Source organism: Podarcis pityusensis (assembly GCF_964106645.2).
Source record: "Podarcis pityusensis genome assembly, chromosome: 16".
In the NCBI taxonomy this organism is placed as follows: Eukaryota; Metazoa; Chordata; class Lepidosauria; order Squamata; family Lacertidae; genus Podarcis; species Podarcis pityusensis.
The window spans coordinates 27385859-27401956 of record NC_138041.1 but is presented as its reverse complement, the minus strand read 5'-3'; the positions used below and the strand labels follow the sequence as shown (position 1 = coordinate 27401956).

At 42.4% G+C, this 16098-nt stretch overlaps 1 protein-coding gene across 1 annotated transcript; it reads right to left on the bottom strand.

The window, feature by feature from the left end:
• Window positions 1–207: 207 nt before the first annotated feature.
• LOC308465325 (tripartite motif-containing protein 60-like) lies at window positions 208–15024 on the bottom strand. The gene is made up of 5 exons (XM_080985195.1): window positions 14321–15024; window positions 12151–12552; window positions 8748–8770; window positions 3663–3763; window positions 208–2824 (listed from the first exon to the last, which is right to left on the bottom strand). Exons 1-5 carry the CDS (start codon window positions 14723–14725, stop codon window positions 2256–2258), a joined length of 1500 nt encoding a protein of 499 aa, XP_080841321.1. The 5' UTR covers window positions 14726–15024; the 3' UTR covers window positions 208–2255.
• Window positions 15025–16098: the final 1074 nt, after the last annotated feature.

The window sequence follows — 16098 nt, the reverse complement described above, 5'->3', positions numbered from 1 at the left end:
CTTACATTACATATATATAGTGCATCTCTTAAAGTAAATTAAAATTTCAATCATGTAAACAAAAAATGAAAAAACCATATACTTATCTTTTCTTACATAATTATGAACCTTAAACTTCAGCTGTATTTATGCTACTTTTTATGCGATTATTAACAAAAATTATTAGCAAAGATTATTAACAAAAAATACCATAAAGACTTTGGACTTGCTGTCAATTCCCGTTGTATGTTTTTATTCTAATAGTGAATGTACCTGCCATTATTAATCTATTCTCTAATACATTCTTATAGAAATTTGTACTGTCGCTCTTATTTCTCATATATTTCTTTATCCAAGGTCAATCAAATGCTTCCATAGACGAAAAACCACTGTATATTTTGTACATATCTCTTATATTTATCCCATTTTGGGCAAATTCTTGTCTGGAACTGCCCCCTAGGCTGTTGGTCAATTGTGCCATTTCCACATATTCTTGTAACTTATTCTGCCAATCCATTATAGTCAGAACATTTTCCCCTTTCCAGTTCTTTGCTACTAGTGTTCGGGCCGCTGCCGTAGCGCATAGAAATATTTCTCTTACATTTTTGGGGATATCTTTTTCTACTTTCCAGACAGACGAGGTGGAAAGTAGAAAAAGTTTATTGCAAACTGCAGTAAGGCAGGCACAGAAGGTTCTTTTGCAAAACACTTTGGGGTTGTTGTTTTTTCACAATCAAGCAGTATACAAATTTTATGAAATTAAAAATATAAGAGATGCACGGTGAGACTGGCATGGATAGCCATAGGAAGCTGCTTTCTAGCCATTAGAGTTCTTTAAAAAAAAGTGTTTGGTAGAGAAACTGTGATGTGATAGAGGTCCAAGAGGCAGACCGAAGGTAATCCATTTGATAGTCCCTTTTCAATGGATTCCTCCAACATCCTGTATGGGAAATGTATCCGGAAGACAAAATGTATCGAGCAGTTAATGGTCTGACACAGAATCCTTCCTGCCCCTGTTCCTTCCCCCTTCCTCTCTCTCGAATGTTTTGAGAACAGTCTTAAATGTTTTGGGAACGTTGGGAGGAGGTGAAGCCCCCCTCCCAGCTGCCTTATCAGTTTGGGAGGATAGTGCTTGGTACCTTCTTTCATGTTTGACATGTTTTGAGAAAGTGAGGCATTGGGAGGGGGTGGCTAATGGATGATCCGCACGCAGCCAGTCTTGAAAGCTGCACAGGTTTGTCTATAAAATCTGACGGTTTGAGCAGAGTTTCTCTGAAGCTCGTGTCAGTAATAAATGTTGGAAATGTAAAGAAAAAGAGGGAACATTTTATCACATGTGGTGGGAATGTAAAAAGCTGAAATGCTTCTGGGAGATGATATATAATGAGTTGAAAAAAATGTTGAAATATACATTTATAAAGAAACCAGAAGCATTTTTATTGGGCATTGTGGGGAGTGACATAAATAGAAAGGAATGTAAGCTCTTTTTATATGCAATAACAGCAGCAGGAATATTATTGGCCCAAAAATGGAAGCAAGAAGAGTTACCGACGATTGAAGAATGGAGGATGAAGTTAATGGACTATGCAGAATTAGATAAACTAACAGAAAGCATTCGAAACCGGCGAGACCAGAAATTCATGGAAGACTGGAGTAAATTTACGGACTATTTGAAAAGTAATTGTGAAGAACAGACGTTTGTAGGGTTGCAAGAAGTTTTGTGAGGAGTATTATTGGAAGTATTGTAAAAATGGACAAGCGGGAGGAAGATTTGTTAAGAGATGTAAAGGCAATATAAAGTTAAGAAATGCATAAGAAGTGGTTAAAACGGTGGATCATCAGAGGTGCTGATGGAAGTCTAAAAAGATTGTATAAGTGATAAGTTTTGTGGTACATTTTATAATTTATATGTTAAAATTAATAAAAAATATTATTAAAAAAAGAAGCTCGTGCACAGACCGATCAGCCGCAGGGCTGTGTCAAGTGAGGCTACCGGGGGGGGGGGTTCACTACACTGCTTCTTGAGGACAAGTGGCAGGTTGAAGCACTTGCTTGGTATGTATACAGCGCTTGCTGTTTTGGAATAAAACCTTTAATCTTCTCACTCACTTGTGTGTTCTGTATTGCTTCTGAATTTTAAAAGAACCGCCTTGCCTTTGGCAAGACACATCCCAACTCTTGGCCCGCAGATAAAAGATTCAGCGATGCATGTTCAGGAACCAGCAGTCATTCGTGAGAACCATTTGCCCCATTGCCGCAGAGATGTGGCTTTCTCCTCAAGAGCATTTCAGGGTGACACCACGTTCTACCCGCAAATAGGGAATGACCACCTCCCTGTTAAAAAAGGCTGAGCAAAACTTGAAGATCGGTTCGTCCAAATCAGCATCGAAAAATTCCACAACTCCCTTTTCATAATCCAGGGACACCTTGATCTTCCTGGGCAGAAGTTCCAGTCTCAACATGGTCCACTTGGGAGAAGTAAAAGCCCAGAGGCAACAGAGGGGAAGAGAGTCACTCAATGAGCCATGGCCAGAATTCCTCTCCTTTCCCACAGCCCAGATCCCACAATAAGGACTAAGGCTGCTCTTCGCATTCCTCTGGAAAGATTCTCGTACAACCCCCACAGCCCACTCAGCCTCTTCCTCCTCAACCTCCATCCCCACCTCCACCTCCCACCAATGTTTTCCTGAAACAAATCTCTCGCAGCCCAGGACACAGGGATCAAAGTGAAACCTCTCAAGGCTCGTAGGCACATCCTGCTTTCCATCTCCCCATCTCACGCTTTTCAGGTCATCAGACACAATGAGGTATGGATATGCTGTGCTTGGATCCAGAATTATACTTCCTGCAGGACAGAGGGAAAGTGGAGATTTGATGAACGTAAAAACAAGCCCAGCTCGATCTAATCAGAGACCTGTCTTACAGGTGCAGAACTGAGACCCAAGGTCCTCTTGAACTGGTCCTCAAGGTTCTCCCTAGGCCACGCCTCCTCCCCAGGCCACACCCCCGGAAGGCGCTCCTGGAAGGAGATGTGCATGGATGGAAACAGAGGAAGGTGCCTTATACCTTGGTCCATACAGCACAATCTTGTCTATTCAGCAGTTCTCTGGAGTTCCAAACAGGGTTGTCTCTTCCCCAGCTCTACCTAGAGATGCTGAGAATTGAACCTGGAACCTTTTGCATTCAAGGCAGATGCTCTAGCTCTGAGCTATGGTTTTTCCCCCAACTAGGCTTCTAATGAGAACAGGACTAGATGTCAACTACTGTTGAGAACAGGACTAGATGGATTGGGTATTAGGGATCAGTTTGGGCATCATTTGCTAGAAGCTGGGTGTCAAATGGAGCAACTGGATGGAGCCCCTTTGCAGGAATTGATTGATCAATTGGCTAGCCTTAATAACAGAAGGGAGTCTAGAGTGCCTATTGTAATGCATCACAGTTCAGTGCATGATGGCGTTCTGATGCAGGTCAGAGGTCTTGGCCAATCACGAAAATCCACCCACCGGGGGTGCGAGCGCCACCATGCCAATCCACCTGGGAGGCGGGTTTTGTCACACACACCCTAGGCATGACACCCAGGACGGACCGCACCCCCCCACACACACACCCCTTGCCATGCCCCTGAGCACTAGCAAGTCTCTGAGTTCAACGTATTTTCCCACTCCCTTGTTTGCCCCCAATACCTTCCCATTTTCCCGTAATCTTGATCAGAGCAATTTTTTCCGGTGAGCAACTGTTGGGGTGATTAACCAACTCATGCCCCACTTCCTCCTCATCTTTGGACCTGGAAGGGAAGATGGACAGCTTTCAGTACTCAACAATCCCCTTGCCCTCCCATACAAATGTGTAGTAAGAACATACGAAGAGAAGATGCTGTGGGGGAATTAATATATGAATCCCTGTGGACTCACTTGTGTGGGTGAACAACAAAAGAACTGACTAGGTGCCTAGATTCAAAACACAGGGCTAGCACACAGAAAGCCCCAGCAGAATTTAAAATCAAGTCACAACTTGCGCAGCAGTACAGCATAGGAATAGACTGTTAATCCTGTTTAAAAGTTCTGTTTAGTCCGCTGAAGCAACAGACCTCATTGAACACACCACACACTGCTAAGTTTAAAATTATTTACTTACCTATTCAAAAGTCTGATACATGTGTTGTTCTGTGTAGAAAATACAGCAAGATACCATATTTTTCACTCTATAAGATGCACTTTTTCCCTCCTAAAAAGTAAGGGGAAATGTGTGTGCGTCTTGTGGAGCGAATGCAGGCTGTGCAGCTATCGCTGAAGCCAGAACAGCAAGAGGGATTGCTGCGCAGCGATTCCTCTTGTTGTTCTGGCTTCTGGGATAGCCGTGTGAAGCCTCTTCAGGGCAGCGGGAGCGTTCCTCCCGTTGCGCTGAAGAGGCTTTGTGTTGCTTACGCTGAAGCTTTGCATTGCTTTCTTCAACATTTGATTCAGAATATTTTTTTTCTTGTTTTCCTCCTCTAAAAACTAGGTGCGTCTTATAGAGCGAAAGATACGGTAGCTTCAAGCATGTGTTCTAAGCTTGGAGAACAAGCTTAGGCACATCCTCCTTGGTCAGTTACATTGCATGGAGAGCTAGGGAGGGAGGGAGGGAAGGCCTCACTTCCTTCCTCTCCTGAGGAAAGGGAGCATGACCTAGCTGAGTGTAGGAATCTAACTCTGTGGTTTTAACCCCTTCATGCACTAACTAGCCCGATGCTTGCTAGTTATGCTTGACTGAAATTTCCCGCAGATACATTCACAGATAAGAGTCCCAGTCTGACATTTTTTTTTGGTAAGATATTTATTAAGATTTTTTAAAATATTACAATAAAAGTGAAAAAAATAGCAAAAATACAAAATAAAAATGGTTAAAAACACCCAGAGTTTCCATTCCTTATTTTCCTTTAGCTTGTTTCCCGGACCTCCTCGTACCTCCCTTTTTTGTATTCCACTTCAATCTGTTGGTTCAGCAAATCCTTACCCTCTTTAATTATCCTAATCCTTGATCTTAAAAATAATAGCATTAGATTTTTACCTATTTATAACCCTTTTTTCATATTCCCTTAAAGCATTACAGCTGGAAACGACTTAATTTCTATCCAACATCATTCTAACATTCATTAATTTTACAATATTTCTGTAGATAATCTGAATTTCTTCCACTCTTCTTCCACCGACTCTTCTCCCTGGTCTCGGATTCTGCCAGTCATTTCTGCCAGTTCCATATAGTCCATCAGCTTCATCTGCCATTCTTCCAAAGTGGGTAGATCTTGTGTCTTCCAATACTTTGCAATGAGTATTCTTGCTGCTGTTGTGGTATACATAAAAAAGGTTCTATCCTTCTTTGGCACCAATTGGCCGACTATGCCCAGGAGAAAGGCCTCTGGTTTCTTCAAGAAGGTAAATTTAAATACCTTTTTCAGTTCATTATATATCATTTCCCAGAAAGCCTTAATCCTTGGGCACGTCCACCAAAGGTGAAAGAATATACCTTCAGTTTCTTTACATTTCCAACATTTGTTATTGGGCAAGTGATAAATTTTTGCAAGCTTGACTGGGGTCATGTACCACCTGTATATCATTTTCATAATATTCTCTCTTAAAGCATTACATGCCGTAAACTTCATACCTGTGGTCCACAACTGTTCCCAGTCAGCAAACATAATGTTATGTCCAAAATCTTGTGCCCATTTAATCATAGCAGATTTCACCGTTTCATCCTGAGTATTCCAACAGCAAGTTATACATCTTTGACAAAATCTTAGTTTTGGGTTCTAACAGTTCTGTTTCTAATTTTGATTTTTCCACCTGGAAGCCAATTTTCTTGTCCAAATTATATGCCTCCATTATCTGATAATAATGAAGCCAGTCTCGCACTTTATTTTTTAGTTTCTCAAAACTCTGCAGTTTCAGTCTATCTCCATCTTGTTCCAAAATTTCCCAATATTTCGGCCAATTGGCCTCCATATTGAGCCTTTTCAGAGCTTTCGCTTCCATCGGTGACAGCCACCTTGGGGTTTTGTTTTCCAATAAATCCTTGTATCTTATCCAAACATTAAACAATGCTTTCCTGACAATATGGTTTTTAAATGCTTTATGCGCTTTGACCTTGTCATACCACAGATATGCATGCCATCCAAATACATTGTTAAAACCTTCTAGGTCCAAAATGCCTGTGTTTTCAAGAAGTAGCCATTCTTTCAACCAGCAAAAAGCTGCTGATTCATAATAAAGTTTAAAGTCTGGCAGGGCAAATCCACCCCTTTCCTTTGCATCAGTTAATATCTTAAATTTTATTCTGGGCTTCTTGCCCTGCCAGACAAATCTAGAAATATCTCTCTGCCACTTCTTGAAACAATCCATCTTGTCCACAATTTGCAATGTTTGAAACAAAAACAGCATTCTAGGCAATACATTCATTTTTATCACAGCAATACGACCCAACAGTGAAAGCTTCAAATTTGACCAAGTTTCTAAATCTTTTTTCACTTCCGTCCAACATTTTTCATAATTATCTTTAAATAAGTTCCCATTTTTGGCTGTCATATTAATCCCCAGGTATTTCACTTTCTTAACCACAGTCAAACCTGTCTCATTCTGAAACCTCTCTCTTTCAATCGGTGTTAAATTTTTCTCTAAAACCTTAGTTTTTAACTTGTTCAGTTTAAATCCTGCCACTTGACCAAATTCTTGAATTAGTTCTAAAACCCTTTTAGTACTAGATTCTGGCTCCTGTAACGTCAATACTAAGTCATCTGCAAATGCTCTCAGTTTGTACTGTTTGGCTCCGACCTGTATGCCTTTAACCAACCGGTCCCTTCTAATCATATTCAGCAGAACCTCCAGGACCGATATAAAAAGCAGTGGGGAAATTGGGCACCCCTGTCGTGTCCCTTTTTCTATCTTAAATTCTTCCGTCACCACATTATTTACAATTAATTTAGCCTTTTGTTCAGAGTATATTGCACCTATACCATTTTCAAAACCTTAGCCTACCCCCATCCCCTGTAGGTTCTTCTTCATAAAACTCCAAGAGATGTTGTCAAAGGCTTTCTCCGCGTCCACAAATATCAGAACTGCTTTAGTATTTATATTCACTTCTAATTTTTCCAAAATATCAATTATATTCCTCAAATTATCAGACAAGTGTCTTCCCAGGAGAAAGCCCGCTTGGTCTTTATGAATCTCTTCCATCAATACTTTTTTCAATCTCTTGGCCAAAATGTCTGCAAAAATTTTGTAATCCACATTAAGTAACGATATAGGGTGGTAGTTCTTAAGCGGAGTCTTTTCAGTCTCTGTTTTCGGTATAAGTGTAATGTACGCCTCTTTCCACGACTCTGGTGCCCTCTTTCCACGACTCTGGTGCCCTTTTCCCTTCCAATATTTCATTGCAGACTTCCTTCAAAGGTTGTACTAACCACTCTTTCAAAGATTTATAGTATCTAGAAGTCAGCCCATCCGGTCCTGGAGATTTGCCCAATTGCATGTTTTGAATGGCACCTTCTACTTCCTGTTCAGATATTTTGTAGTTCAACATTAATTTGCTTTCTTGAGAGATTTTTTGTAATCCATTTGTCTTCAAAAATCGGTCTATATCCATTTCTTTCTGTGGCCCTTGTGTGTATAATTGTTTAAAATACCTCTGGAAACAGTTTCTAATCTCAGTTGGGTTGTGTATATTCTTTCCTTCCACTTCTAGGTTTGTAATAGTATTTAATTTTTGTCTTTTTTTCATTTGCCAGGCCAGCAATTTCCCACATTTGTTAGCTGATTCAAATGTTTTTTGTCTCATTTGTTTAATTTTCCATTCTATTTCCTGATTCATCATTTCCATATATTGTACTTGATATAATTTTATCTCTCTCAAAATCTCCTGTGACTTTGGTTTTGCTCTCAATTTCTTCCCAGTCTGACATTTTGAGCCTGGAGGTCTCTCTCCCAAGAACATTTCAATCTAGTGAACCCTCTAGACCAGGAATGAGCAACCTGTCACTCTGTCCAACTCTTATTAGCCCCAGTTGCCCTGCCAGGGGTCAGAGATGATGACAGCTGTAGTCTAAGAACATCTGGAAATCCAAAGGTTCCCCAACTCAATATCATTCCTCATGCCTCACACTTCAGAGTGAAATTGACCAGAGGAGAAAGCAGGGGTTGCATTTGAGGGAGATTTCCTAGTACTGATCAGGAATTCTAAGAAATCACAAAATCAGTGCAGTGTTGAAAGATTCAGTCCAACATCATGATTAAAAACGGACTCCAGTTCTATCCAGATATAGACAATAACCTGTTCTTGATCTTCAGACCATGCACAATTGACTACAAGATCTTAAGAGGTGTCCAAATGCACAGAGAGCAGGCAGAAAAATCACTTTCCAAAATTTATAGCACATCAGGGTGCCCTTTCTACTAACGAATATAGTAAGAGTCCTGCAACAATTCCTTTGGCCCAATTTGTGGGATAAGTGATGGGAAAAGCAGAAAAGTGAGGAGGGGGGCTGCTGCCGTCAGAAGGCACAGACCTATTACTCAATTTCCAAATTTATGTTTTATAATATATGTAAAAGGTTGTAAGGGTAAATCAATGTCGTCAAGGTTAAAAGGGTATTAGAGAAAGATTTCCCACCCTTGCTTTAAATGTTGATTGTACATAGCAGAATTTGTTGTCATACTTGTAAGAACATGTTGTTTTCAGTGAAACAGAATCTGTTCTGTAGTTGTGTGTGTGTTTGTATGTGACAAGAAATAGTTACATACCTGTTCAAGTTCCTTCTGATCCCCTGAAAAAGACAAGAAGATAAATGAGGTCTCAGCTACAGGGACAGAACATAGAATGAGTTTGAATAGAACGTAAGACGCGACAGCGCATCTGTGGGTCGCGTTTTGCCACTTCCATGCATGCGCGTGACATCATTTTGAGTGTCTGCGCATGCACAAGCGGCCAAACCCAGAAGTAACGTGCTCCATTACTTCCAGGTTGCCACGAAGCGCAACCCGAAAGCGCTCAACCTGAAGCACATTCAACCCAAGGTATGACTGTACCAGTGAATTTCTTCTCAGGCTCAGGAAAGAAAACGTAGAACCACAAAATTATTCTCTGGCTGAGATGAAAATCCTGGATGTGTGACGCTTCTGCTAGCCAGCGAACATGGGAATTCTCCTAAACTCCACATTATGAGCTAAGCAGTGAATGATTCACCAGTCTTGAGGGATCTTCTCTTCTTTATTCCCTAGGTCCTGGGGCAAGTGTGGGGACATGCAGGCCCAGGGGCCAAATGCAGCCCTCTGGGAAGCTCTCTTTGGCCCATGACATATCCTCCCCCACCCTTCTCCTGTCCTAGGATGTGTCCCTTTTGGGGGAATATTTTATTGGTTTTATAATAAAATGACATTGATCACCTGTGCAGTGTTATGTGAACACTTGAGTCACATATTATAAGGGAAATTGAGCAGGGACACTGCCTAATAACTGAATCATTGAATGTATCTTCAAAGGTTCACCAATCTGTGACAGATTCTCTGTAAGTAAACACGAGCAGTTGGAGGTCTGTCATTAACATCACTTTTATTTACATGGCTGATATATAGGAATCGTACTTTGTCCATCCTGTTTAGTTTGGCCTCTAACAACCCTTCTGTGTTGAATTAAATGCTTGAAAAGAAACAGATCCCAGTCTCCCTTGCCACCCTGTCAGAGCTTTCTAGTGGGAGGGACTCTGTAAACAGGCAGTGGTAGACTGCAGGTTTAAAGGTAAAGGTAAGGGACCCCTGGACAGTTAAGTCCAGTCAAAGGCCGAGGGAGCCGGCGTTTGTCCGCAGACAGCTTTCCAGGTCATGTGGCCAGCAGGACTAAACTGCTTCTGGCACAAGAGAACACTGTGATGGAAACCAGAGAGCACGAAAACACCATTTACCTTCCCACCACAGTGGTACCTATTTATCTACTTGCACTGGCGTGCTTCCGAACTGCTAGGTTGGCAGGAGCTGGGACAGAGCAACGGGAGCTCACTCCGTCGTGGGGATTTGAACTGCCAACCTTCTGATCAGCAAGCCATAGAGGCTCAGTGGTTTAGACCACAGCGCCACCCGCATCCCTATTGGTAAACCTCAGGGCAGTAAGGTCTTTATGTATAAGAGGAGTCCACATCAGTATCTGGTGACAGAAGGGGCACAGCAGGTTCCTCATCGCTTTTGTGGTATATGTCTTCGTCTTGAATCTCACCTTGTCAGGTAAAACAGGGAATATGCAGGAGAGATGATTTTGAGGAGCTAAGGAAGGTATTTGTAGAATATTTACTGTTAAAACGGAAAAGGGTCAAACCATCGCAAGAGGTGTTCAAATTTTGGGAGGTTGGATAGTTACAACGGAATGGTCTCGGGAGAGGGGTGTACATTTTATTTTTTTTCTTATTTCTTATTTTTTAAAAAAATAAAAAACCTGGTTTGTACAGTCAAACCTTGGTTCCCGAACACCTCCATTATCATATGTTTTGGCTGCTGAATGCCGAAAACCCAGATGTAACTGCTCTGGTTTTTTAACGATTTTCAGAAGCTGAACGGCTTCCGGAGAGTTTTTATATTTTTTTCTCCATTGACTTTGCCTACAGCCATTTGAACCTCGGTTGTTGAACATTTTGGGAGTCAGAACGGTCTTCTGGAATAGATTACGTTCGACAACCGAGGTTTGACTGTACCACTTCAGACTAAAAGCGGGGGGGGGGGCGTGAATCTCACTTTGTCATGTCCCAGCTGGGGGAGCCCTACACCAAGTTCTGAATTAGGCTCCATCTGGGGGCAGGGAGTTGGGGTCCTCAGACAAAACTAAGTAGGGGCTGTTCACAACCAAGGTTAGTCCTCTGACACTGAAGCCAAATGGGTCCTGAGTCCTAGAGAAAGGCAATGCCCGATACAAACCCAGCCCATTCCCTAAGAAAAATAGACTGTTAATTGGTGAAAAGAGGGAAAGTAAAATTATATTAAGATCAAGATAAATTTTCAGGATAAAAATTTTGAAGAGAGGGAAAGGATTTGCTGAAATGGATAATTGACTTAGAATACAAAAAAGGGAGGTGTGAGGAGGTCAGGGAAACAAGCAAATGAAAGATAAGTTATGGGAAGGTTTGGGTTTTTTTGTTTGTTTTTAATTGTTTCAGTCTTTATGTTTTTTTATTGTGATGTGTTGTTTTGTCATTGTTTAATTTGGTGTGTTTCCTTTTGCCTTTTTGTAAACTTAAAACCCTAATAAATACTATTTTAAAAAAAATAAAATACAAACCCAGCCCATTCCCATCAGTGGTCAGTTACTGGTAAGGACTCCTCAGGAGTAAAATCCTCCTCTCAAGGAGACGTCCGGAGAGAAGAGACTTGATAATAGTCAGCTGAGGTTCAGGTATGGGTCTAAGTAAAGGTAAAGGGACCCCTGACCATTAGGTCCAGTTGTGACCAACTCTGGGGTTGCGGCGCTCATCTCGCTTTATTGGCCGAGGGAGCCGGAGTACAGCTTTCAGGTCATGTGGCCAGCATGACTAATCCGCTTCTGGTGAACCAGAGCAGCGCACGGAAACGCCGTTTACCTTCCCGCCGGAGCAGTACCTATTTATCTACTTGCACTTTGACGTGCTTTCGAACTGCTAGGTGGGCAGGAGCAGGGACCGAGCAACGGGAGCTCACCCTGTCACGGGGATTCGAACCACCGACCTTCTGATCGGCAAGTCCTAGGCTCTGTGGTTTAACCCACAGCACCACCTGCGTCCCTTTTGGTATGGGTCTAGCAGCTCCTAATTATGTCAGGTGATCCTACCCACTTGTCAAACTTGAGCCATGGGGGTTGGGCAGGGGATAACGGCTACAACACAGGATTCAACCCCCTTCCTATCACCATTAGAGTGGCAAAGATTTCCATGGAACCTGGAGTGCAAAAAAACTTAAAGGGCAAATATCTAAACTGGTGGGTGGAATGGACAGAACTGCTCTCCATACAGGGAATTTTTTGGAACTCATTTCCCCCTAATACAACATAATTTTGCATTTTATTTTCACCAATAAATGCACTGCATTTCCCCCTCATTCTGTAACCTATTTTGTTTTTGGTCGGAGATCTGCATTGCATAACATCTGGAGGACACAATGTTGGTTGGGGCTTATCTAGACAAGTTCCTACCTGTTCAGTATGCTCCAGGAGAACCACTGAGTGCTGGCTGTGCTGTGGCGAAAGTTCACACTTGGAACATAGCAATTCTCTGTCTTCTTTGCAGAACAGTAGAAGTTTTTCATTGTGTCTGTCACACAGTGCTCCTTTGCAGCGTTTGCAGTTTTCTACAATGCTGGTCAGCAGCCAGTTTGGCCGGTAATTCCCTTTCTGGATCTTTGTTCGGCAGATAGGACATTCCGGTGGACCTATTTCCTTCCATATCTCACAGTAATGGTTGATGCAGGCCTTACAAAAGTTATGGCCACAATCCAGAGTCACAAGGTCTGTTAAACAGTCTATGCAAATAGGGCACTTAATGTCTTCTTCCATAACTACAAGCAGTGTGGACGTCCCTTTCGGTATCATGGTTCCCTTAAAAATATTTTAAAAATCAGATGTTTCTTAGTAAAGTTCTTGATTTAGAAGTACAACTCCATCCACTCCTTCGTTTTCCTCCCCCCCCCCAACATGGAAATGTAACAGCTGAGTTCTTCTACACAACCAGAGTAATTAACCAGAAAGATACAATACCACCTGTTAAGTTGTGGGTGAACATATCAAACGACACAGTAATTCTTCAAACAGCTCTTGTTTATTCACAGGCCAGAACAGAACTGAACTGAAGGGTTCAGCCAGCCTGCTTATACAGTGGTGCCTCGCAAGACGAAATTAATTCGTTCCACGAGTTTTTTCGTCTAGCGAATTTTTCGTCTTGCGAAGCACGGTGTCGGAAAAGTTTTGGAAAAGCTTCAAAAATCACCAAAAACCTCAAAAAAGGCTACCACACTGCGTTCTATGAGTTGCTCCTCAAAGTCAAGTCGCAACTGTACAGTGGTGCGTCGCAAGACGAAAAGAATTCGTTCCGTGAGTTTTCGGCTTGCGATGTTTTTCGTCTTGCGAAGCACAGTCCGTCGCAACTGCGCCTCTTCAAGCGGCTTTAAAAAAAAAGCGCAAGTCATTTTCGCCTTGTGAAGCAAGCCCATAGGGAAATTCGTCTTGTGAAGCAGCTCAAAAACCGCAAAACCCTATCATCTAGCGAGTTTTTCTCCTTGCGAGGCATTCGTCTTGCGGGGCACCACTGTATAGAGATCCACTACAACGCAACAGTAACCCTTTTCTGTAACTATCCAATCACTGAACGTCACTTTCAATCCCTTATTTGCATATGTGGACCTGAGTGAAACCTATCTACAGTATCCCCCTGCTGGCCCAGGGTGAGAACTTCAGAACATAACACCACCGATAAGGCTTTGTAAGCCAAGGTGTCACTTGTGTGATCTAGAAGTAGGGATGAATGAATCTGTGCATTCTGGTGTTTTTCATTCCCCCCCCTCCCAATCTTATGTTCAATTTGTCACATTTCTGCACCACTTTGCCAGTTTATTAAATAAATAAAAAGGAGCAGCTCGTGAAAATTCACCAGCATTTTACAGCACATTTTCCCCAATATACATACTTGTTTATGCAATTTCCTCTACTATGCATTATTAATAGTAATTAAGAATTTTGTGCATCTAGCTTGCAAGCCTCAGCCCAGTAGGAGCCAGTTGCAAATCATAGCACAGACACTCAGTGAGGAGGCTGTCCTCCTCCAATCCCTTCTCCCAATTAACCTCCGTCTCCAGGGCCTGCCCCAATGACATCAACAGGGGGCTCCCTTAGGTCTCAGGTCTGGGCCTTGAAATTTCAGGGTCTGAGATGCTCCTGACCTAGCAACCCTAGTTGATTTGGTGACAACAATTTCCCAAGTCCATCGGTAGGGGAAAGTCTCATTTATAACATTGTACAGTGTCAGTCTGTGTTCCTAAAAGACCAAGGTAAAGTGTGGGCCCATGGCGGGTAAATTATGAGCAAGCAGAGGGTGGCATATGCTTTATTCTGTTTTCAGCTTATTGCAGATTTTAATTACTTTCTGAATGTTTTAAATGCTATTTAACTGCTTTTATCGATAACTTTATTGTTTTATTATTTTTGTAAACTGCTTTCTGGTTTGTATGCATAAATTTTATGGAAGAGATACATGTGAATCAATTGAACTTTTTTTAAAGTAAGCAAACCAAATTCATTTCCCTCCCTCCCCTCCCTAGTTAAAGTAAGCAAACCAAATTCATTTCCCTCCCTCCCCTCCCTAGTTTCCTACCTTTTTCTTTCGAACCATTCGATCATCACCCTCACAGGATTCCAGGAGTTCCTCCGGCTTATCACACCTTCCTGTCTTGCTTTTCACATCTTCCCCTTCTTTAGATTTTGTAGATTCCCCTGTATGCCTTGCTAGCTCATGGTTCCGCGTGTAGCTGCCTTCTTTAAAAGGTTTTCCGCACTGAGGGCAAGAGCCTGCTCCATCAGAGTCGCTCCAATACTGGATGAGGCAAGCGTAGCAGAAACTGTGTCCACAGTCAGTAATCACTGGGTCCAAGAAAGGTTGGTGGCAAACGGGGCAAGTCATTTCTTCCTGGCCAAGAGTGCCTCCAGCAGCCATGTTTCCTTCAAAAACAGCCTGCAGCCTTAAGTAAACACTGGAATGCAATTTCCGGCAGGACGCCATGGTGGGAGTGCCTCTCCAAGTTGTAATTTATAGTATGTCAACAACTGCAAACATACGCTGCTATAAAGAGGGTGAGTGGAGATCTGGTTGAAGAAAAGAGAACCAGATGCAGACAGATTTTACTCATCTGTTCCAGATTCAGAGGCCCTGGGATGCATTTAATGACACCTTTTTAATTTTGAATAATGTATGCTTTTTATAACTGTACAGTGGTACCTCGGGTTAAGTACTTAATTCGTTCCGGAGGTCCATACGTAACCTGAAACTGTTCTTAACCTGAAGCACCACTTTAGCTAATGGGGCCTCCTGCTGCTGCTGTGCCGACAGAGCACGATTTCTGTTCTCACCATGAAGCAAAGTTCTTAACCTGAAGCACTATTTCTGGGTTAGTGGAGTCTGTAACCTGAAGCGTATGTAACCTGAAGCGTATGTAACCTGAGGTACCACTGTATATGTTGTTTTGAGAAAAAAATATTGTACAGTGGTATCTCAGGTTACATACGCTTCAGATTACAGACGTAATCTGGCCGGCGTACAGCTTCTGGGACATGTGGCCAGCATGACTAAGCTGCTTCTGGCGAACCAGAGCAGCGCACGGAAACACCATTTACCTTCCCACCGGAGTGGTACCTATTTATCTACTTGCACTTTTGACATGCTTTCGAACTGCTAGGTTGGCAGGAGCAGAGACCAAGCAACGGGAGCTCACCCTGTCATGGGGATTCGAACCATCGGCCTTCTGATCGGCAAGTCCTAGGCTCTGTGGTTTAACCTACAGGGCCACCCGTGTCCCTATGCAAATATGTCAGCCTCTTAATAACTGTCTCAGGGTGCAGGAGGAGGGCAGCAGCTTTGCTAAAAAGAAAGCAGCTACACCCTCAAAGTGACTCAAAACACGAACTCTTTCCTAGATCCTCACTGCATTCCCCCTCACTGATGAAGAGGTACAATATTGTGGTTGCAGTTCTCTCTCTTACACACACACACAGAGAGAGAGAGAGCGCTCAGACACATACAATATCTCCATCTGGTGGCAAGATGTATGGATTGTGCAGTTGGTTAACTGCAAATCAATATGGGTTTAGGTTTTGTTTTGTTTTGAGCTATCTTCAGCTTGAATAACTTGCATGTTCTTTCAGATCTGCATGGCCTCTCTCAGGAGGAAATGAAAGGTGCAACAGAAATAAGTGGTATTGGTTTCCGGGGGGGGGGGGGGTTGAAGACAACAGTTAAGAACAAAGGCTAGATATTTGTTGTTGTTGTTAATGTGAGAATCTCATCCCATCCAGCCTTTGTCCCTGCGCACTTTGAAAGGGGCATCTCATTAGCTCACTGCCTCTTGCTGTGTCTCTATTTCAGAGAGTGTGAATCAG